Here is a 25,133-nt window from a genome sequence, read left to right as displayed (position 1 = left end):
ATGGCACTTTACCACAGAAACAGTAAGTCAGGTGTACCACATCATGGTATTGCTTTTTTTTATTAATTATGTCTGGAGTTATGCCGGTGCCTCTGATGGTCCCAATAGGCCCTATTTACCACGGTAAATAAGGTGGGGTTGCACCAACATAGGGGTGGGCAATATGACAATTTTTTATCGTTATTTTGATGTATTACATGACAATATGCTTTTCTAAGCATATCTTAGATATTGTCAGTACTTAAACACAGACCAACTGCATGTTTAATTACGAATAACATAATCTTTCTTGTTTAGTTCAGTGCAGTATATCAAACGTCAAATACTGTACGCATACAATTTTATTTTATTTTTAAGGTGACACTACTGCTGCTTTTTTTTGTCTGTTCCAACATATCAAATCTCAGCAAAACGAAATATCGTGAAAACTATCTTGACAATGGCTACGTTTACATTGATTTACACGTTGATTGAATACATTCCGATTACAGATTAAGACTGAGGTGTTTATATGCCCTCTACTCAACAATCTGATGAAAATCTCCGTTTACATGCGCACTGCAAGTAATCAGATCCAAAATGACGCGCATGCGTGGAGTACCACTTAGTATACACGTTACCATGACAGCGAGCATCACGTGAGTCCAGTCAGAGTGAGACGACTTTTCAGTTGGCGCGCTTTTGTTTTTAAGTACTTTAAAATTTTGACAGACTCAGAAAATGTACTTCACGTGTACTTATTAAAGAAACGGCGAGAGGAAGACGTCACTCGCCAATCAATCATCACGCTCTAGCAGTAATGCCCGCCTCCTGCTGCCCAAAACCCGTTTGCTGTAGAAAAAAGGAAATATACAGGTAGGATTTCTTTGTTTTTTTTTAGTGCAATACATCCTTCTATTTTCTAAAATTAAAGAAACGTTCTGGGTAAGTGATTAGAAACTATTTTAACATTTCGTTTTTAGCCGTTGAGCGCTATTTACTCCCATTCATTGAGGACTCACTCGCAGGCGCTCTCTGCTATTTAGCAGTCCTGTTTTTGATATAACGGGGGGAATAGGAAGTGGCCAGGCTCCTCATAAGCCGGCTCTGCTTTCGCTATAGAGCACTGTAGTCGTGCGTCATTCTGTAGTCCTCGTTATGCCCATATTAGGAACTCCGGGTCTAAGCTCTATTTCTCTAAGCCAGAATGAATAGGGTTTTCGAAAAATCGCCTCTATCGCACCCTGTGTTAAATAAAAATGTTCAGAACTCGATACGTTTTGTCCTGTGTACATTTTTCTCCCGAATATCACTGGATCCTCTGAATTACGAGATCGTAAAGAGCTATAATACTAATATTGCTGTAAGCGAGCTAAAGCTACTGCGCATCAATTTGATGTCACTAAGCTTCAAGAAACTAAGGCGGGCTGTGGCGGTGCTCTGGCGTGTTGTGTTACCTTATCAAAATCTTCTACCATAGCGCATGTTTACAGGTATACCCGTAAATAAAACGTCTAGGTGGGATATTTTGAAAGGCTAAAACTCCTTATCGAAAATACTACCCGTGTTAAAACTGCGAGGCTGAATTTGGCTTCTTTTTTCGCAGCTTCTTGTTTGAATATTCCCGTTCCACCTTAAATGGTGCAGCTGTTCTGACTAGCTATCACAAACATGCGCAAACGAGACAAAATACTGACCTGTTAGTTCGGTGAAACTGCAAAAATAAGTTAATGTTACTCAGCTGTTAAGCAGAAATAGAGAAACCTCCTCATATTGTCCCTTTCAACCCTCCATGAAGCTGAAGTCAGCTTCAGAACGTGACTGCTGCACCATTTAAGGTGGAACGGAAAAATTCGAAATAAGGACTGGCGAATGTCCTAAGAAAAATGTTACCAGCATTAAAACAATAATTAGGATATTCTGAGAGCCTAAATCAGTTTATCAGGGGTGAGCAGTGATATTAAGCTGAGTCTGTACTGGATTAGCCTGAGTGCAGATACGTTTGTAGATCTTTTCAAATCAAGCTAAAAGTAAAGATCTATCGTGTTTCACTGAGCATCAGATGAAGAACAGAGAACTGCAGGGAAACCTGCTGATTTTGTTCTGACTTCTTTTCATCTGCCTTCAGTCTGTACATGGAAATGTACACTGACAAAGCCTGATTAAGGAGGCTGTCAGTCTAATGACGCGAATTCAGTGCGCAGTAGCTTTAGCTCACATGTAGCAATATTCATATTTCAACTCTTTAACGACCTCGTAATTCAGAGGATCCAGTGGTATTCGAGAGAAGAATGTTCACAATGGAGCTTAGAACCGGAGTTCCTAATATGGACATAAGAGCATGGCGCCGACTACAGAATGACACCACGACTACAGTGTACAGTGGTCTGTGACGCGAACGCACATGCGCAGAACGGACCTACACGTTCCGATTGGGAATGTATTTGGATACAGGCGTTTACATGGCTATTATTCTTCTATTCAACGGATTATCTACAGGATTACCCACCTCGTTCAATCGGATAGAAACTGTATTCCGAATTGCTTCAATCTAACTAGTCTATTCCGATTGAGGTGTACACATGGACGTATTCTATTCCGATTGGGCTATTAGTCAGATTATTAACGGATTATTAGGCTGCATGTAAACGTGGCTGATATCAAGTGTTGTGATATGTTGCCCATTCCTACTCTGTCTTAGCGTTCTGACAATTGTTTTCACAGTGGTAACAGTAAAAAACAAATAAAAAGGGTACAACGCTTGTTCTTTAGTCCTTTAACCTTAGGCAGAAAATTAGGCATAAAAACAAACTTCTATTGTAAACCATACGTAGCATGCTAAACTGAGCAACAGCAAAAGGTCTGAAGCTCTTAGCTGTTCTAGAGAAAATATGTTCAGGCAATGCTGCCTACAGACTGCATCTATGGCACTACAGATTGCAACACTAGAAACCACGTTAGAAACGTAACATTGGAACAGTATAATACTTCAGACAACAAATAATATCATCATAGTAAGGCTACAAGCGGAGATACTGCAGAACAGCTAGGCAGGCAGTCCATGCTAGCAAGCTGTGCCCCGTGATAAAAGGCAAGCGGAGGGCAACAGATGTTTACTCAAACAGAAAAAAAAAAACAATGTACAAATATCAATTTCGATGACAATCACGATATGTAAAAAGGCAGACACTCATACACACTCATATATATTCACACACTGGCGACACAATACTGCAAACTGCACTTTAGAGTTACATCTGCTCCTTTTGAATTCCTCCAGACACCCAGAGCTCTTTTTTTAATTCAAATGTGAGAAGGGAAAGGAAAGACTAACTTGGCACTTTATCGCTGCTGGCAATGGTAGGTTAGCAAGAGAAAACAAAAAAAACACCTTCACCCCCTTTCTCCTCTTTTCCATCATTCAGTTTGTGATTATTTTCTTCATGGAACATTCTACAAATGAGCCGGGTGCTGTAGTGCTGTATAAATATTCCTTGTGTCTTGTTTGTACTTAATTGTCTGTAAAAATGGCGGCAGTATTGTGACCTGAGATCAATGCCTTTCCCATTCAGACTCTTTACAAACAAGACAGAAACAAACAATGAAAAAGAAAGTATGAAAATGAAAAAATAGACATACAAATGAGTAATATATATCTATAGAAATAAAAATATCCATATGTGTTAAAATATATCGTGTAAAATAAATGATATAAAGTTTGGATATTAAGTATAGCTACTAATATATGCTAAATGCTTCTTTATAGATTTTATGTACATATATGTGTCTCTACTTAGCTGTGCTTTACCGGAAGTAAATAAAAATAGAAACTTATCAAGAACAAGAAATTCTCTTTTGCATCTTTTTTTTTGAGCGGTACTACTGCATTTATAGTTTTAAATTGAAAGAGGATAAAAAAAAGGTCCCTAAAAGCAATTCAGTGTCGTTGTGTCCCAATCCTATGAGTAATTTCTTTCTTCTATTTTTACTGACTTGTGTAATATAGAGGAATGATAGAAATGGATTGTGCAAAAAATGTACAAATATATAAACGCAGACAAAAATAACAGTTTAAAAAGACAGAAAAGCAAGACTTTTATCCCACAGCTTGTGGGTGAATGTTTAAGATGTGTTTCAAAATGGTAGGTGTAAAGTCTGGGGTGTGTGTGTGGTTATCACAGTGGGGGATGGAAGTTGATGGTATGGTGTCTAAGGCCTTGAGAGGTTTTGTAGCTTTTCCCACAACGGCACTTGAAGGGCTTTCTCACGCGAATCTGCGTCCTGTGTCCATTCTTGGCGTGATACTTTATACCATTCACATTCTGAAACAAAATCAGACAAGAGAACAAAATATTTACTCCAAGGTTACCCTATCCTACCTAACACACATTCAGAGACTTTAGCTTTGTCCCCTTTAAAGTGTGATTTTCTGTATAAAGATGGTAATGAAAAGAAAGTCATTCAGAGGGGGTGTATATGAAATGGTGACTCTTTGGGGACTATTTTGCCTCACAACACCCTGTGTGTACCTCTCCACCATGGATGGATTTAAAAATGTACCCTTTAGGCCAAAATTGTACCTCAAAACTATCGTAGAACAATGTCATCAGGCATCAGGCGGTGTATTAATAAGCATTTTGTGTAACAGCTTTCTGTGATGTAGCTTTTAGAGGCACTAAACACTTTCGACATCTGGTTCCTATCACCATTGTTAACGATTGTAACTGGGTAAGCTTCTCTAGAAAGAAGCATTTGGCATCAAACCACTCTGCATGACTTTGTTTACATCTTCAATCTTTAATTATGCAAAGTGTTTATGCTTATACTTTGTGGAAGCGTTATGTTTGCTATCATGTTTCCTATCACGTAAAAGAAGCACAATGCTGCCTTTGTTGTTGCAGGAACTGTGATAGTTTTGAGCACACATTCAGAATAAAGTACAGTAAAGGCCCATTATTAAATTATTATTAAGTAACAATAGGAGGACTTAAGTGTCAAGTATAGTCCTGTTCATATGTTTGCTTGCTCAAAACAGTAGGTAGAACTGTATTTACACAAAAAACCTACAAAATGTCTGACTTGTTAAATCATGTACTTTATTTATGAAAATAAATGAGATAACAACCTCAGAAAGTGTTATTAAAGGAAATGAGTAGATTTTGCCATACCTTATATACCTTCTATGGCTGTCAAACGATTAAAATAATTAATCACCTGTCACAATAATAACAGTCGTCTAATCTCAATCATTTATGGCCATCTCAATTATTTAAGCTGGCTGCTATCATTTTGCACATTTATTAGATTTCAGTGTCATACTGGGTGTGTTAGGTTAAGGCCAATAAATTTAAATAAAGGAAAGAAGTAGAATTAGTTAGTAAATGAGTTCTTTGAAACATTATGGGGCTTACGAAAACAAAGTTCTAACTTCTTAGTGTACTAACATACAGAGGGCAGCACTGAGTTAAGTTATTAGCTATGAGGCTTATTCTAATGTTATTAGCATGTAATAAAATGAGTGTTTTTCCTTATATTTTCACTCTTGTGAAGAACATGTAGCTTTGCTTAACTCTACACATAGTTCTGTGTAACTGTAGACCTCTGTGTGATTGTTGTGTGTGCAGTATTGAGTCGACAGTACCAACAGTGTTAGCTATTACATAAGCTATTACGTAAAGTTAGGCTAATCAGCTAGTTTGCCCACTTTAGATTTGTATTTTAAGCAGTTGTAAACAATCAATAAAACAATTAAATCATGAATTGCATATATATATATATATATATATATATATATATGAGACAATCGTCAGCTAATTGTCTTAATTATAAATATATAAATAAGTTATAAATAAATAAGCTATTGTCTTATTTGCTCAAACTTCAAATTCTAAAAAAGATTTTTTTTTTCATTTCAAAGGCAGTACATTTTGTTATAGTGATACGACTAGACAAAATAAGCCTATAAGCCTTCAATAATACTATAACATTATTTTCATCTAGTGAACACAGAGTTCACATGAACTTGCATATAAAAATAAAACAGGGTGAACTTTCAAGCCAAGGTTAAAACCCTAAGGGCTTGTATTTTGCCCACACTGCATGGTTACCAAATAATTCATAGTATTTACGGAATACTGAAAAGTCTTAAGATTAATAACATAATAATAAACCTAAATTATATCACTTAACAGAACATTTGCAGTGCATGTGTCTTTTGCATGTCTACCTTGTATCTCTTCTTGCAGCCTGGCACTGGACAGGCGAAGGGCTTCTCATCTCCTCCATTCATGCACATGGAGCTGAGGATAGACTCTGAGCTGATGGCACTCTCTGTAGTCCACGACTCATCACTGTCTGAGTCTTCATACTCCACCTCCTCTTCATCGCACTCACTGCCTGTGTGGAAGTTACAAAAAATTTTATTGTAAGTAATTTTGGAGCATTTCTATCCATAAAGTGCAGCTGCTGTGCTCCATATAGGTATGTATTATATAATCTATGTATTTTATTATATAATATGTATTATATATAATATATATATAACATGTATTTTATTCTTTTTCTATTGTCTCTATCTTTTTTCCAAGTCTTGAATACCTTACCATATGTTACATGTATTATATGTCTGAAATTATGAAAGTGCTGTTGATAAAAGCTACAAATATACAGTCGTATCATCCGTGGCTGATTTTCTTAGCGAAAATATGTTAACAGATATACAAGAATAAAGCCTTTTTTCTGCAAATGTTAGTGCACACTTTCTATTTATGTACTGAGTTGAACTCTTTGGAAAAAAATAAAACATAAAATATAAAATAACTTTTGCACAGACCACATTTTATGTTTCATTTCACTCTAATATGAAAAATTCAGCAAATAAGCAGTAACTGTGCATTAAAATCTGCAGAAGTGTGTTTTCTGTAGAGGATGTGTGAACTTAGTTTCACTTAAAAATCAACTAAACGTAATTTGACCAGGGCACCCAAACTTTTGCATATGATTGTATTTCTGGGCAAGAAACTACTTTAGAATATAACCACAGAGAAAATAACCACTGATTGTAACCAAAGAAGTCTTAGCATCATTCCAAACAAAATGTTGGTTTTACAGACCAGGGTTTAGGCTACATTACAGTGTTAGAGGATAAAAAAAATAGCATCACTATGACCATTTTTAGCCAGCTTTTTTTTGTCAGTTACTTGCTATACATATTCACTGTAAAAAAGATACCTAACAATCTTGGTTACGAGCAAAGAGTCTTACATTGACAGCCCCAGTGTGATTCGGCCACATCAAAAATGTAGCCAATTATAGTGTCTGCTAGTCACAGGGGTTTGTTAGCCATTCATACCAGTTAACTCTAACTGCATATTCACATGTTCACAATCACATTTTTTGGCAACTGTATATCAAAGGTATCTAACAAGACTATGCTCTCTGTGTTTACAATACTAATATATAGTGGGTCCAAAGGTCTGAGACCACACTGAGAATCTTTTTTTTTTCATTTATACCTGGAAATGAACAACAGAAAGTTTCTAGAAAATTAAAAACAAACAAAAATTATGATAGGTAAAATGAAAAATATCCGTTCAAGATTCTGAACTATTTTTGTAGGTCGCTATTCAAATTTAAGCAAATTCATGACATTGACCATGTTAAGGCCTTTATACATAGAGGTCAGATTTTTTAGTCTTATTTACCCTATTAAAGCTTATGTTCAGACAACTCTCAAGAGGATTTGACCTACTCATCAAAGGCTTTTGCACAAACTTGTGGAGTTCACGCCAGTTTGAGTGCCTGCTTTCTCAGCAAAAGAGGGACGTGAATATCAAGAAATTCTGAAATTCATGTTAAAATTTCAAAGTTTCTACTTTTCACCATAACGTGTTTGCTATAATAGTATAATTTGTAATGAAAATCTTTGTATTAAATTAGAAAAGAATGCAAAATAGATGCATTTTCATCAGTAGTCTAAGACTTTTGGACCCCACTATATGTATAAGTAAGAACGCACACATTGCTGTTACCTGTGGGTGTGCTGCTGCGGAATGAGGATGATGGGGTGATGGGCGGGGTCACAGGCGGAGTAAGACTGCCGTTGCTATGACGAGGAGGGGTTGAAGTGTTGTTTCGGGACACGCCTCCAGTGACTGACAGTGCAAGTTTAGGCTGGACTTTCTTCTTCTGATTCTCCTGCTCCCTGCGAGCTGCTTCAGTCATAAATCTACACACACACACAAACACACACACACATAGAAACATACAAAAAATAAACATACAGCTTTAGAAAATAAATTCATCACTATGTACTACCTATACTGTCTTACATAATATACACACTCTTAAAAAACAGGGTTCTTCAAGGGTTCTTTAGTAAAGAAAATGGTTCTATATAGAACCATGAACACTCAAAGAACCTTTTGCATGATTAAAGTGTTCTTTGCATGATGAAAATTGGATTGATGGACAATATGCTGTAAATGGTTTTATATAGAACCTTTCTGAAAAGAGTCCTATATACCACCAAAAAGGCTTGCTTTCAGGTTTTCAAAGAAATCTGCAGGGATATTTTCCACACCTCCAAAGTTCAGTCTTAGAAGTTTACTGCATTTTCTGCTTCTCACAAGTAATCCAAACACATCAGTGATTTTGAGGTCTGGACTCTGGGGTGGTCAGTCCATTGTTCTGGGAACAGCTTTATCTATTTCAGCTTTATCTATTTCCTTTTCTCAGTGTGGTTCTTGTCAGCTACACATCAGACTCATAGTGTTGAGTTGTCTTCTTACAGTGGAAGGATGTGGATTTTTTCATATATGGAGCAAGAGTGAAGCTTGATTTTCTCCTCTCTCTCTAAGATGAAAACTTGAAGTACTGTTTATCTGAGACAGTTTTGGTGGTCGACCAGGTCTTTTACAGTTCTTATCCTGTATCCTGTATTTCTCTGTATCCTCTGCAGTTTTTCACAACTGTTAAAACACACTGTTTGAAATCATCTAATTTTTAACACGTCAAATCTTTCCAAAAATCGAACTACATTCACCAAAATGCATCTTTTTCTGGCAAAAGCATTTTAACTCTGCTCATAATGAAACACTGCTTTTAAAACTCACTCAAGTATATCAAATACATAAACACTAATGATTATCAACAAAACACTAATGAAAATCAACAAAGCAGTAAGGCCTTTGTTAAAAGTGTTTGTTATCTGTGTTTAATTACAGTAAGTGAAGTTTTGAGGGGCAGAGCTTTCTCCATGACAACATAAGGCTAGTTTTTTAATGAAATTTGTGTTAACTGTTACAAAAAAAGTGTTTACAAGTTCTCAAGAGATTATTACCCAAACTTTTGGCAAAAGATGTTTGGAAAAAAAACTTTTGGAACTCCAGTTTTGGAAACTCCTGTTTTTTTTCCCTTATTTTCTTTTGACTTTCTCCTTCCTTATGTAAGTGGATTACCTTACATTTAATTTCCTCAGAAATATGAATAACTTGTATTCAATGGCTGTTTTAATTGAATTGTTTTAATTGTGAACTGTTTTAATTGGTCTTGGACTAGTGTGTCTTTATTCTAATGCATGATGGATATTTTGACTAATGGCATATTATGTGGATATAAATCAGTCTGCTTTGTGTAAACATTTTGGTGATATTTCATGCATATGTTGACGGCTTTGGGAGTAGTTTGTTCATGGGGCCAGCTAGCAGCTCTTCAGCTGTTCAGCAGTCACACTCACATATATGGGTCTGGTCTCCTTAAAGGAATTTTTCACCCACATTGCAAAATGCTAAGGTTACTAATATATGTACATATATTTGCTCATATTAAAACATATATCCACAATATATGTGCAATTTGTGATGTTTAAAATATATGTGCCAAATATAACTGAGCAATTTTTGAAGGCTTAGAAATATCCCACTATATGTACACATATGTCAATATATTGAAATATATGCACATACGTGAAAGGAACATGTGACAGTTTCCATTTCCACATATTGTTTAATGTATTTCCACATACGTTGACCATATATGGAGATACATTACAAATTTGACAATTATTTTGAAAAGAATATGGAAAAATATTTCCTTTTCATACGGGAATAATTGCACGTAATTACTTAATAATTACACGTAGGCACTCATTTTATGGACAAAATAAAATTCTATTTTCAAACCTAAAAAGCAGTGTAAACAGTTTCTACAGTCACATTAGTGTATTCAGTGTACTTTTAATTATTGTGAATTACACCACAATAATGTAATCATAAATTTGAAATATTCATTTACACCCCTGCTAGTAATGAATACAAGCCTGTTAATACCAGCTATCAGCTATTATCCACTGCTACTTACATTAGCATTTCAAACAGAACCACTCCTGTAAGGTTTATAAACACTCTCTTCCTAATCACTGTGTACACGTCATACTTTCTTCAAAGAGAAAAACGTGAACACATAATCATTAACTTGTATACATATGCACTCACTCACCTGTTAATGTAGCTCAGGGCAACATACGTGGGCTGCTGCAGCTCCTGTTTCTCCAGCACCCTTGGGTCTGTGTCTGCCAAAATGAGGACAGAGGAGAAGAAAGAATTCAGAAAAGATCCATTTACTGACGCGACAATAGAATTTAATAATACACACAGAAATATGCCACATTAAAGTATGAAAAAATGAACTGTTTCTTTAAAAACTAATCTGCTTAGACAGATCTTACTGTAAGTTTAGTCACAGAAGTGTGCCCCCCTCATCACACAAACACACACACACACACAATCTCACGCACTTTTTCCACACTGCTTGAGACAGCAGGCAGCTTCCACTGCCTGAGGCAAACCAGGCAAAACTTCAAAAGATCCTCAGCCAAGTAAAAGTGTGTGTGTGTGTGTGTGTGTGTGTATGTGCGCTTCCATTTGTTTCTCTCAGTACAATTTGTGTGCTGTGATTGCCCTCACGTGGCAGCCTGTGGAAGTTCATATCAAATTCATAATTCTGCAGTGCTCCACACTTTATGTATCTTTGTGTGTACAGTGCTGATTAGAACTTAGAGACTACCCTCAGCTATTTAATTAATTACAAGCTATGCATGTTTTTGGAAGTTATTTGTAAGGAGGATAGATCTAAGATACACCCCTTGCATAAAGAACGGAATGTCAAATAAAAATGTTAGACAACAAACAAGAGTTTCCAAAACTGGATCTCAAAAAAATATTAAAGATACAGAGAAAATGTGACGCCTAACTACCATGCAAGACTTGGTAGACCACCAAAACTGTCATCATCAGATAAACAGTACTTCTTTGAGATCTTTGAGAGAGAGAGGAGAAAATCAAGCTCCACTGTTGTTTCAGATCTGAAAAAATCCACAGGTGTTTCTGTCCATCATTCCACTGTGAGAAGACAACTCAACACTATGTGTCTGAAAGGATTTCTAGCTGTCAAGAAGCTTTATAAAAAAGAACATTCACAAATGAAACAAAGAAGCTGCTGGTGTTCTCAGAACAATGAACTGACCACCCCAGTGACCAGACCTCAACACCACTGAATGTGTTTGACATTACTCGGCTCGTGAAAAGCAGAAAACACAACCAGCTTCTAAGACTGAACTTTGGAGCTGTGGAAGAATAACCCCGCAGATTTCTTTGAAAAACTGACTGGCAAAAGGCTGGATACATTTAATACTATATGTTTAGCTGTTTTATTTAATTTTCTCTAATAAAACACACATTTTTCTTAAATGTATGTTTTCTGCTTTTTCTATGAATAACAAACATAGCGGCTCTTTTGACTGGATAGTAAGTAAATGAAGGTTCTCTGACTTTTGCACAGTACTTTATATGTGTGTGGGTATCCAAAAGGCAGACAGCACAGGCTCACTGAAAAAGTCATGCAATGAATGTTCTTGAGCCGAATGTGTACATAATTTCCACCTGAATAAAATACATCAACACAATTATTTGAAAATGTAACCAAAAGACAAAACTGTGTTGATGTAATATCACATTTAAAACTTGTAAATTCATTGCATCACAGATGGTTATCACAGTGGCTGGAAAGTGTAGAGTGGAAATCAGACACATTTTACATATATTTATATTTAGTTCAGAAAATGCCACAAAAGGAGAGAAAAGAAGTGAAAAACAGACCAAGAGGCTCCCTGAGTGAATGTACGAATGGTTTGTATTGTGTGTGTGTCAGTTTCTATTTGTGTATAATAGGCAGAGTGTATAATGGATCCCATATGTTGGGGTGAGGTATTACTCGAAGCAGTCTGAATCACTCTGCCATGTTCAGAATGTTCCACCATGTTCATTACTCTCCATGCTATACATTAACTTTATTAGTCTTACTTATTTTACACTATATCCCAACACATATTATCATTTCATGCACCTCCGATTTGCCTGCACCTCTAAATTCAATAGAAAATACTCAGCTGGGTTACAAAACAAAACAGCTGTCCATTTTTTTAATCAGACGTATTCAACAAAAATACCACTGATTGTTTTAACTGAGCTCAAGATTATCATTCACAGAGCATTCTTTTGAACCACTGCACTGAAGCAATTAAGATTTTCTCACCTTGTAATTCCAAGAGTCACACACACACACACAGACAGATGTCTGTCTCTCAGGTGGTCCCACTCAGGTGGTCTTCATCAAGGTTTCACTTTAATTATTTGGTTTGGAGACCTGAGCAGGGCTCAATTTTAGGTGGGGGGCGTAGGGGGATGCCACCTCCCCTGCCAAAAAAGATAAAATTGCCCCCCCTTGTAGAAGTCCCATCTCACACTTCCATCTCCTTAGGATTTATGTTATTATGCAAATTCTTACAGAAGTGAAAAGTCCAGTTTTGTAGTATTAGGAAAGGTCCTGGACCATATTTGTTTATCCTCCATTGTTTTAACCCACCATCTCACCTGAACTTGTTTTACAATTCAACCACAGAGTACAAGTGATTGCTTATGAGTAAGAACACTTAATTACGCTCTGTTTAACAGCTTAAATAGCCAGGAGCTGCTGACGGGTCCAGGCTTCTATTTTTCACACCTATAAGGGGTCCAGGCTTCCAATCCTCACAGTGATACAGTTACACATAGTTTCCACGTAATTATGAAATAAGTTCCCTAGGACGTAATAAGCCTGGTTAATTCTGCAGAGCTTAAGCAGTGTCGTTCCTTAACAGTGAGCATGTGAATGAAAGAGGTCTATCTGAGTTAAGTCCAGCGTCCTGAGTTCTTTGTCAATTAAGTTCATGCTACACTTTAAGTGCAAGTCAAACTAGACTGTTAAAAACATTTTGGGATTTTTAAAGTTATCGTCCAGACTGCCTTGAAATTTTGAGTCATTTGAACTTCAAATAATGAGTTGATTATTTATGTTCCATTAACTTACATTGACATTTAACATTTTTTAAATAGTGTACCAGTTATAATATGTAAAGCAACAAGTGAAATCAAATGAAACCTGAAATTTTTTTATATGTTGTATAATAATTTCACACACCCAAAAAAGTTTCACATATATCAATCAAAGTCATTATTCAAATTACTTTCCATTTCTTCTTTTTTTTATAATAAAATGTAACCACGTTTATTAAATTGCTTGAGCTAAACTGCTGAGTAAAATAGCTGAATAAAATCAAATAAAAAATAAAATAAACCAATCTCTCTCTCTCTCTCTCTCTCTCACTCTATATATATATATATATATATATATATATATATATATATGTGTATATATATGTATATATATATATGTATATATATATATATATATATATATATATATATATATATATATAAGGGGTTACTATAAAACAATAATGTGATGTACACATACGCAGAAATAACTTCAAACCCATTCAAAAACAACTGAAATATTATGTGGATTATTATAAAGGTTTTAGTAATTAATGAATGTAATTTATTTTTTAAAACTAAAATAGTTCCTTTGCATCTTCTATTTGTTTGATGTAATATCTAAACATTGGTAAAAATTTAAAAACTTCACTTCCCCTTCCACACAGTACATATACAGAAATTAGGCTGCCTGGCCTGTTTAGAATTTACTGTTTCTGTGATGTCACAATTACACACATACACCTATTAAGCCTACAGCAGTTTAGCTCCACCCTCTCACACTGAGGTTATAGGAAGTGTAGAAAGAGGTTCCAGTCTGGAGGCTTTTTTAAATGAGGCCATACAGAGCAGCCAATCAAAACTCATTAACGTACATCAGTCTTAAAGGCACAGTAACAAAAATAGCCTGTGTGTTTTAAGGGATTAAGAGAGGATTTAAAAAGGTCATGAACAAATGAATTGAGATTTTTAGTACATAAAACACCACTAACATTATAAGTGCAACCTCAAGGGGTACATACAAAATGTAAGAGAAATGTACGATATGAGCCCTTTAGGTTACCGAAGTGTAATAAAAGTCTGAACTAAGCCTGGCTATTTAAAGGGGTCACTCATTTCAAGCTAGGATTTTATGTTCCTTTTTAAAGATTCTCAACATCTGAATACTAACACAGAGTGTCACAACATGTCAACATGTTATCGTCACATATTTAGGGAAAATCCTTGATAAATGGGACTGAAAATCTTCACTGAAACCAGGCCACTAATAAACTAATGTCTTCAACAGTTGTTGAATGTTGAATTATTTATTACTGAATAGCAATTTTGAAAGACATACTGCTGCAGCTGAAAAGTAGTTTTCTTTAGAATTCAGTAGTTTGGTGGCCCTGTATGTTGGTCAAGAGGAAACAGCGCATATGTAGCCCTCAGTGCGGAGTGTGTGGTGTATTTGCAGGGATCTAGAAGTGTAATTACATGTACCAGGTGCAGAGCGGTGCAGGGGGCACATTTAACGTTCTCCAAATTTTATGATTTCCCTTCTCTTACAAAACACAGGCACACAAGTTCCTCCTGCAGGAAAGGCAGCACACAACATACACACACTCACTTAACACTAGCCGTTATATACACACTCAATTCAATTTTATGCTAACTAAAATCAGCCACCATCATTGTGCTGCATATTTTGCAAGAGTACTGCTCTCTAAAACTGTCCTATGGTGATGATATTGTGTTTTAATGAGCCATGAACTACATTAAACCCCTGTGATCTGTTTATGTAGGTCTAATAACACTCTGGACTCGGTGGGGACGCTGAACGAACCTCTCCTATAAACTCGCTCTATATTCCGACCCTGTCATTAATTTTACCTCCTATCAAACTTCACTGAGCATTATACTGCAGTGGGGGATTAAAGGCTGATTTGGAATCAGGTACATTTAGCTCACTTCTAACTTCCTCAGGAAGACTGAGGGAAAGAGTGACAATGGCACTGCAGAGCACGGCTACCAACGACGACTATATCAGCAACCGGGTAAAGTAACAATTGTTTTAAAGAGCTTTTTAAAAAGGCCACACAATAAAAATGTACCTAAATGAACAATAGCAAGCCATGCACAGCTGTTAAAAAATTCCAAAATATTTTGTCAGAAAAAAGATGAACAAAGAAGCCTTGACCTCAAAAACTACTCAAACACTTTAGCACCCCATAAGAAGAAATACACAGCTAACAACATCATATCATACAATGTTTTCAGGCAATAACAGGATTGGATTTTTTTTACTGGATTCACATTGAAGAGAAACATACCAGGTATTTTTGTAGGGTTACAAATGCAGTAAATGAATAAAATGCAGAATATTTTTGAGCAGTAGCCCAAAAACATCCATCCAATTCCTATGCATTTTAAACAAATATCTGCTGATACCAAAATGTCTCTTATATCGTCCTAAGTATTACATTGTGGGATTGCCTTATTGACTAAGTACATACTGAATGGTCAATTTGTCCAAAATAAGATGGTACATGGTAAGGAGTGGAAGAAATATAACACAAAATAACACAAGAACTGGCACAATATTCACTTTTTCTTAAGTTAAGTGATTAAAAACTGACAGAATGCAACTGCAATGCCACACTTAATTTTGATAATATTTTGAGAGTATTAAACTGAGTTTAACCGAGCAATGGTGTCAGCCCCAATCCAAAGTGAAAAGGGTTTCAGGCTTTACTATGAGCTATGGAAGTACAAGTGTGCCACCTTGTGGTGATTTTAGATAAAAACATATATGAAAAAGCATGTCTTCCATGACTTTATGATTGTTTTTGATTTTCAGAGGCTGTGTACAGGCCTCCTCTCAGATTGTATGTGTGTGTGTGAGCGTGAAGGAGCCTGGCATGGTATGGGGAAGCAGGAATGCCATGCTTGTTTTCCAGATGGCTAATTAAAAAGCAGGCGAGCGTTTAAATGTGTTTGAGATCAGCAGGTCTCCGGATGGAGGGAAGGGGGCGGAGGGGAAGAGAAGAGGAGGGGATGGAGAGAGAGAGCACTAAACGAGGCTGTAATTATATTTTCCAGAGCTCAGCAGTACACAACACTCCTCGCGGAAGCGGCAGGATACCTGCAAAGACACACAAGGAACACACACATGCCAACAAGACGGCGTGAACACTCACGCAGGAAGCACAGACAGATAAACCCACACACACCCATATGACTCTGTATTACTATCTTCGTGGGGGTATTTACATGGACTTCTGAATAACTATCTAAGCATACATCTAAACCCAACTGTAACCCAAAGCTCAGTAACTAAAAGGTAATCTTTTTCCGTCATGTCCCCAAAATGTTCACATTTTCAGAAAAGCCTGGGGCTAGTTAGTCTCCACAAAGAGATAAATACACACCCGCACACACACACAAAAGGATGGGGTGGGACTGTGCAGGCTGGTATGAGGGATTTTCCACTGGATCTCACTAATTGGCTCATAAAAGGTCCGACAAGTCATTTAATGTGACTCTCTATAAGCCTCTCACTCTCACACAGACACACACACACATAAATAGCATAGCTAACTTTAAAACTATTCAAAAACTGGCTGAAATATTATATGGATTCATTACAATAACATTATTTTTCACATTTCAACATTGCTATACATAACATATTCACTCACATTTTACAGAAGTACTACAAAACACGTCTAACGTGCCTATTATTGCAAAGTTTTTTCTTCAACTCCAAGCTAACAACCAAAAGTGCCAACATCATGCATGGGAAATAGATCTGAACTGTCTCACAAGCTGAAACCACACATTTCTGGACAAGCCTGACCTCTAGTGGCCTCTAAGAATAATACAACATATGAGTGAAGTTGAATTATATGCTGATGGTCGTTGCTGACTCTTACAAATTTTCCCTGCTCTAGAACACCTACTTCAACTCATAAGACAATTAATAAGCAAGGTGTGGCCAAACAGGGACAATATAAATGTGTGCAGTGCATGTGGTCCACCTTGTTCACTACTGACCTCTCCGTGAAGACTGTCTCAGTTCTTAGACAGCTTACAAAACACCAGATGGCATCTTATTTTGGCCAAACTGATCTTACACTGAGGCAGAATCATACAGCTAGGGGTTGCCACCATTCCAGGATTTCCCTGGATTGTCCAGGTTGCCTCTCCAAGAAAAAAATAATTCTATTCCTGAACACGAAATGTCCAAGCATTTCTTATGAGGGTTCAACTGCTTCTTTTTATCCAATAAAACATTTGCGTACAAAGAATGGGTGTGACTAGTCACTAGGCAGCAATTCAACGCAATATCTACCTTAGACTGCATTGTGAACATAGCCAATCCACTGAATTTAGCAATATCAATATCAATCCACTGATCAAGCCATTGATCGAATGTCCAGGTGTGTAACTCTACATACTTTATGTATCAATGACATTGACAGTGCACTTTAGTCCCTAGTCTAGGTTTAATGTCCATGAAACTGGCCCATAGTGTTATTTGTCATGAAAGTATAGAAATGCAATTTTATGCACAATTTTAATACATCAATGGCCATTTTATGACTCTGGGTACATTATGAATATTCATAGATCAACATGCTAGCTATCTTAGTTAGCTAGCGTTTGCTGTTACGCTCCTATCATAAAATCATATAGCTAGTTAACACTGTGCTGCGTTTACATCATGTCAACAGACAGACGACAGCAAACAGTCAACAGAATGTTACATGCAGAGCAGCAGTGGAATTAACTGTATGTTAATTTCAGAAGCAAGGACGCAGCTAAAGTCCAAGTATACCTAGCTACGTACAACAAAACTTGAACAATGATGAAAACACATTAGGTGTCTTTAGAAACATTTATATGTGTTCAAAGAACTACAAAGGACTGATAGTCATTACGTCAACGCCTTAACGCTATCACCATGACGAAGTTTAAACATCTTCAGTTGCCTACTGTCGCAAATTATGAGGCACGGTAAGATCATCATAAGCTGAGGTGGTTCGGGCATCTGATCCAGATGCCCCCGGGACGCCTCCCGGTGGGGGTGTACCAGGCACGGCCTACCGGAATAAGACCCCGGGGTCGTCCTAGGACCCGCTGGAGGGATTATATCTCCAAGTTGGCTTGGGAGCGGCTTGGGGTCCCCGGGAATGAGCTGGAGGAAGTTGCGGGGGACAGGGTCACCTGGGATTCTCTGCTCTCCCAACTGCTACCGCGACCCTATCTGGACTAAGCGGTTAACGATGATGATGATGATGATGATGGTAAGATCATTTTTCCAATATCAACACGTAAACACAGCATAGTGTGCAACTGTCCATTTTTTGTAAATTACTTTTGTTCAAATATTGTCTGCTTGTACAAACTGTCCATTTAGGCCATGGTGAGCAAGGCAGCTTAATAGTACTGAGAGCCCAGATGTCTAAGAGAACAATAACGTTCTGAATACATAATGTGAAATGTTTGTGCTGCGCCACTGTTGTCTGTTTTTATGATGTCATCTGTTACCCGTACACTGCAGCAACAATAACCTGGAGCAAACTCTCTTGATTTTGCCGTGGGCATGTTTGTACATCTCCTTTTTCTATACACACACTTACAAGTGCGCACACGCACTGGAAAACACTGGCAAGAGTACCTGAAGCCGTGTACTGAAAGATAGGAGGAAAGCATGACATCATCCAACATTCCTCTCTCCTTAGACAAACAGTGAGGCAACCAGTTGAAAACAGTTGGACAAAGCCAGACACAGACACACACATATACATACAACTACTTGACAATCGACTGCTCTGCTGTTTCTTGGCCAGCTGTGTGCTGTTGCATCATTAGTTCGAGCACAGAAAAGCTAAGAAGGGGCCTCGAGTTCTACATGTGGCTTTTGCATCTGGAGATAGTTACTGCGGTATCTCCACAGTAAGGCAAGAAACTTCACGAGCTGCGTTCTTGGACATGGATCAAGCCTAGTTTTGGTCTAAATTGTAGTGCCAATGGTGAATCACTACTGAAAATTCAATTTACTCTAGGTTTAGGCTTAATCTGGATCTGGGAAACAGGCCCTTGGTGTCAAATGTCAAAGTACATTGTTAAGCACCAAAGAATACACTGGCGATGTTAGCAATAGCACAGAACACTTTGCAGACCAGGAGAGGCCACAGTACTGGATGGCCAAACAATACTTTCCAGAATAGAGGTGGGCAATATGATAAAATATACAATATCACAATACTACTACAGTTTCGTTTTCTGAGGTTTGATAACAAAAAAGAACGAGTAGCACCACATTTAAATACTTTAAAATAAAATATATAAATAATATACTAAAATATAAAATTGACAATTAATTGTTTTTATTTTCTCAGATCCACGTTTTATGTCGTAAATAACTTAAACTGCAATCACACTGTATTTGAAAGCTGTTGCTTGTTGATTTAAAATGGAAATTTTTGCACTGAATGCACTGAAAATGTGCTAGTGTGACTCAGATGTTCATTTACCTTAGCTTCAGATTACGAAAAAGGCTAATAAAAATCAGCCATTGGCCATTTTGGCTGTAAATAAACCAGACTCAATAAAAATAATGATCAATACTGTCCTATTTATTTTACAATTTACATACTGTACCAAATCCAATTGTACAGAACTAATTAGACTCAAGTGTGTCATTCAGTCCCATTGCGTAAAATCAAGCACCTAGCCATGCCGTCTGCCTTTACAAACATTTGTGAAAGAATAGGTCATTCTAAAGTACTGTAATAGGATGCCACTGTTGCAACAAGTCAGTTTGCAAAATTTCTTCCCTAGTAGATATTCCACAAGCAGGAGTGGTATTATTGAAAAGTGGAAGCGTTTAGGAACCACAGCACTCAGCCAAGTGTCAGACAACGTAAAGTTACAGAGCAGGGTCGCCAAGTGCTGAGGAGCATAGTGCATAAAAGTTCCTTATGCTCTGCTTACTCCATAACTGAGTTTCAAACCCCCTCTGGCATTAACATCAGCACAAAAACTGTGCACCAGAAGCTTCATGGCAGGTTTTCCACGGCCGAACGGCTGTATGCAAGCCTTACACCAAGCACAATGCCAAGTGTCAGATGGAGTGGTGTAAAGCATACCACCACTGGACTATGGAGCAGTGGAAACGTATTCTATGGAGTGATGAATCATGCTTCTCTATCTGGCAGCCTGAAGGACGAGTCTGGGTTTGGCAAATGCCAGGAGAACATTACCTGCCTGACTTCATTGTGGCAACTGTAAAGTTTGGTGAAGGAGGGATAATGCTATGGGGTTGTTTTTCAGGGGTTGGACTAGGACCCTTAGTTCCAGTGAAGGGAAATCTTAGAAGTGCTGTAGAAGAACTTGACAGGCCCCCATAGTCCTGACTTCAACCCCATCTAACATCTTTGGGATGAACTAGAACAGACATTGTGAGCCAAGCTCTCTCATCCAACATCAGTGTCTGACCTCACAAATGCTCTTCCTGATGAATGGGCAAACATTCCCACAGACACACTCCAAAATCTTGTAGAAAGCTTCCCAGAAGAGTAGAAGCTGTTATAGCTGCAAAAGGGGACCAACTCCATACTAATACCTATGGATTTAGAATATGATATCATGAAAGCTCCTGCAGGAGTAATGTGTAGGTGTCCTGCTTACATACTTTTGTCCATATGGTGTATTTCCCACCCCTAATCCACAATGTTTGCACAGATTTAACAAAGCCTGCCATAAAGAGAAGAACACACCAGCATGGTTACAAGATGCAATCCACTGATAAGCAACAAGAACTGAAAGGCCAGGTAAAGGTTAAAAAAAAGCCAGTAGAGTTCTGGAACAAAGTCTTCTGGACAGACAAGACAAAGATTAATCTTCACCAGACTAACAGGATAAGAAAACTGCGGAGTAAGAAGGAACTGCTGATCCTAAGCATATCCACTTCCTTTATGAAACATGGTGCCATGGGCATATATGGCTGTCAGAGGAAAAGATTCACTCGTCTTTATTGATGAGTGCTGCTGGAAGGAGCAGGATGAATTCTGAAGTTTACTAAAGTGACTGTAGAGTTTTTCAAAGCCAAACTGTGGAATGTTCACCCAGGCTGAACCTACTGAGCATGCATTTCTCTTACTAATACACAACTTAAGGCCCAGAAACATGTAGGAACTGAAAAGTGCTGCATAATAAACATAACAGTTTAAGATAACTAATACCTCTGCATCTTAAAAGAGAGGCCACTCAAAGTTCAATTTTCCTGCTGCAGAAGCAATTGATGTAGTAACTTTTGATTAAATGATGCTGTTAAGCATTGTCAATGGCAGACATTACAGCTAACCAGCGTCCACAAGCTGAGGCAAAAGCCAGCTCTTTGCCACAAGGAGGCAGAGTCGCTTCAGCTTTGAGTAAGCTTCAAGTTTAGCAAGGTGCATATGTGCAACTGTCCTACACTGCTAAAAAGTTCTGTTTGAAGAGAATAACAGCTATTAAAATGTCTTAATGACTCACTCTGAATACAAAGCAGAGATAAGATTAAGATGTTTGGAAAAACTATGGGTAAGGAAATTAAAATAGGTCACATAGTGGTTTCTGAAACTTGCAAAAGCTTCAACTGGCCTGGCCCTCAAGTCATCACAAATGCATGTTTAAAACTTGGTCTTGCACTGAGTTTCGCATGGGGCTGATCCAGGAAAGAGCAAAGAGGGAAATTCTTCAAAAAAAAGGCAAAATAAACCTTATGTGTTCTGCTGGATGTGGGCAACATGGCAAAATGTCATATTCCTATAGTTTTTTTATTATAACACATAATACGCCATAATATTTATTTTTTGTGACATCTGATAAGTTAGAACAGAAAAAGTAAGCCCACATTCTAAAAATACTATCAAAAATTATTAATTCAATTATTTGTATTCAACAGTTTACATATTATGCTGCAATAAATCCAGTTAAACAGGACTAATTATGCTCTCTTTGTAATCAAACAAGCAGTTGGTAAGTGGTTTTAAGTGCTGATATCCACAATATTCTCAGAAAAGCATACTGTGACGTAATTTATCTCGATAACAATAAATATTGTCATATTGCCCTGCTCTATGGGCTGCTCAAGTTTACAACTGGCATAACTAATACTTATCCAGTGCAATGTCATATACATATACTTAGTTTGGAGAAAAAATAGCTTTTATGTTATATTTTAAATGCTGCAAATCAAATCACAGCCTACAATCTCACATAGTCTGTTACACATCACTGCACCTGGTGGACCAAAACAAACACCTCTCAAAGCTTTCAGTACTCATTTTTGCTATGCTTTTAGAAGAAAACAAGAGACAAGAATCTTACATTTCAATTTCTGAGTTTGTAATAAACTGCAATTTCTACAATGTAATTACTACTTCTATTACTGCCTAAATATCGACAGGGTATTATTGATCCACGAAGACACAGGGCATTGTGTTTGATGCCCAGAGGTCAGCTTCCTGACCCTAAAGGTCCAATCTGTGGCCCCCTGAGGAAATCAGAGCAGCTGATGCACAAAATGTCAAAGGTGACAGACATGCAAAACAGGCTACAGTCTAGCTGAAACTTAACAAAGACCTGAGATCATTTTGTCTTCTTCTCTTTTTCATGTGCCAGTGTTACGATAGTGGCAGCAGGGTTCCATTGTAAAACAGGCACCTTCTGCCCAGGTTTACACAATCCAACCAATCACAGCCTTTCATCACCTCTGTGTGACAGTCAGTTGCCATGGAAACAGCAATCCTTCCCCTCAAGATGACATACAACATAGAGCTGCACTGCTGACACACACATATTTACAAACTATACACAACTACATGGTTGTTACTAGCATATACATTAGTACTTTGATACTCTGATAAATGCAGGAATGCAAGAATGTTTGCACAGAGCCACATATACACTCATACTGCAAACGTTTGAACACCTTTAGTCAATTTGCATGCAATTGGTCCTCTAAGTAAAAATAAGTTCATCCCCTAACTGGTATGTTTTTTCTAATGTTAGTCCAAATTTTCTATTTATTTGCTTTAACATATTGGAAAAACTTAAATGTAAAATACAAAATGTGCCATCATTTTTGCACAGGCTTATTTCATGTTTTATTTTTTCCAAATATATTAAATTCAGCAAGTAAACAGAAATTATGCAGAAGTGTGACCAGGGGACCCAAAATTTTGCATATATATATATATATATATATATATCTATATATCTATATATATATATATATATATATATATATAAGCATAACTAAATCAAAGCAGAACAAATTTGCACAGCTGCAGTAATTTGCACAAAAAACATTTCAAAAGCACATTATTATATTCAATTTAATACATGATATCGCTGTAACTTCATATTAGCTCTGGTAACAGGGTAAGTTACTGAGAACATATAATGCAACGATAGCTGTCAGAAATCCTGCAGCAGCACAGCTGGTTTCTGTCTATTTGAGTTTTGCCAGAAGTACTAAGCCTAGATAACCTCAGTCTCCATCAAAAGCAGCATATAAACCTGTAAACCTCGTTCAAAAAGAACTCAGCTACAGACGAATATACTGCTTAATCTTCCTCCAGGGACTGACACACTGTGAATGTGAGAGTCTGTTATGAACGCTGGCGACACGCACCTCCAATACACACTCACACACACACACTCTCACACACACAGGGCTAGACTAAACAAAGCTGTGAGGCGAGAGCTAATAATCACAGCGCAGGCCTGCAGCGCCGGCGAACCTGCACACACTCAGGCCGGAGCCGAAGCTCAATCTGGGAGAAAGTGTTTCTCAGTACAGCCGGTCTGTGTAGCGGTGTGTTCGTGTCCGAGGTTTCAGATCGCCCCACCTCGCCAACAGAGCGAAACGGAAACGCTTTAGCCTTCCTCTCCCCCCTCCCAAACCCCAAACCAAACCTCCGCTAGCTAGCGCGCCGGCTAAAGGCTGAACGCGGCGGCGGCTCACCGATGTGGTTGTCCTCGATGTGCACGATGAGCTCGGCTAGGGACTCGAAGTGCAGCCCGCAGCCGCCGAAGCGACACGCGTTGGAGAAGAAGGAGGCCGCCGCGACGCCCGTCATGGTGGGGGCCGAGTGGAGGGGAGCTGGCAGGCAGGAGCGGAGGAAAGGAGAGCGGGAGGGGCGAGCAGAGCCGGCGGCCCGGAGCAGCTGGAGCAGCGGGAGGAGGAGAGGAGGAGGAGGAGGAGGAGGAAAGGAGGAGGGGAGGAGGAGGGACCGAGCGGCTCGACAGGGTAAGCCGGTCACCTGTGTAGCACGATTTAACATGTAGCATAATGTCCCTTTACTTCAAGGACTATGACTGGTGCAGAAAACGTGTACAATGTGAAGAAAAGTGATGTACATTTTACAGGATTTGTGTGTTTTTTATCTGTAGATTTGGATATTGTAGTTTAGACAAGGGTCGGAGTTTATGGAGTTGGCTATAGACATAGGCAAGGAGAACTCCTGTGAATATAATAAAATTTGTATGTGCATCTGACAAATAGAGTGAAGAGAAAAGATTGGCTTGTTAACGTTTGGGTAACTTCTCGACATGTATTTAGAAGAATTTTGTCAAACTAGGCCAAATACGAGTATATATTCTCAAACACTCGATAAGTCTTTTAATCACAAAAAGAACTTTTTAATAAGGCCTGTGAAGATTAGCTTAGATGTTTTGGCACATAAAACTGAAGAGATATTTTATTTGCTCCAGTTTCAGTACAGCAGAGACAGTGGGGCGTCAGTA

General features: G+C 37.8%; 1 protein-coding gene across 1 annotated transcript; it reads right to left on the bottom strand.

Annotated features, from left to right (window-relative positions):
- Nucleotides 1-816: 816 nt before the first annotated feature.
- jazf1a (JAZF zinc finger 1a) lies at nucleotides 817-24,466 on the bottom strand. Its single transcript, XM_036566951.1, has 5 exons — nucleotides 24,352-24,466; nucleotides 10,477-10,549; nucleotides 8,010-8,206; nucleotides 6,206-6,375; nucleotides 817-4,301 (listed from the first exon to the last, which is right to left on the bottom strand). Exons 1-5 carry the CDS (start codon nucleotides 24,464-24,466, stop codon nucleotides 4,155-4,157), a joined length of 702 nt encoding a protein of 233 aa, XP_036422844.1. The 3' UTR covers nucleotides 817-4,154.
- Nucleotides 24,467-25,133: the final 667 nt, after the last annotated feature.

Source organism: Colossoma macropomum, unplaced genomic scaffold (assembly GCF_904425465.1).
Source record: "Colossoma macropomum unplaced genomic scaffold, Colossoma_macropomum, whole genome shotgun sequence".
NCBI lineage: Eukaryota > Metazoa > Chordata > Actinopteri > Characiformes > Serrasalmidae > Colossoma > Colossoma macropomum.
The sequence above is the reverse complement of the archived record's forward strand: the minus strand, read 5'-3'. Positions and strand labels throughout refer to the sequence as shown.

What these genes read in the sequence shown, in the direction of transcription:
- jazf1a (XM_036566951.1), bottom strand. Translation starts at nt 24,466, where the DNA reads ATGACGGGCGTCGCGGCGGCCTCCTTCTTCTCCAACGCGTGTCGCTTC. An exon ending in GCCCTGAGCTACATTAACAG is followed by an intron (nt 8,207 to 10,476) that starts GTGAGTGAGTGC and finishes GTGTGTGTGTAG; the next exon opens with ATTTATGACTGAAGCAGCTC. An exon ending in GCTGCAAGAAGAGATACAAG is followed by an intron (nt 4,302 to 6,205) that starts GTAGACATGCAA and finishes ATTTTGTTTCAG; the next exon opens with AATGTGAATGGTATAAAGTA.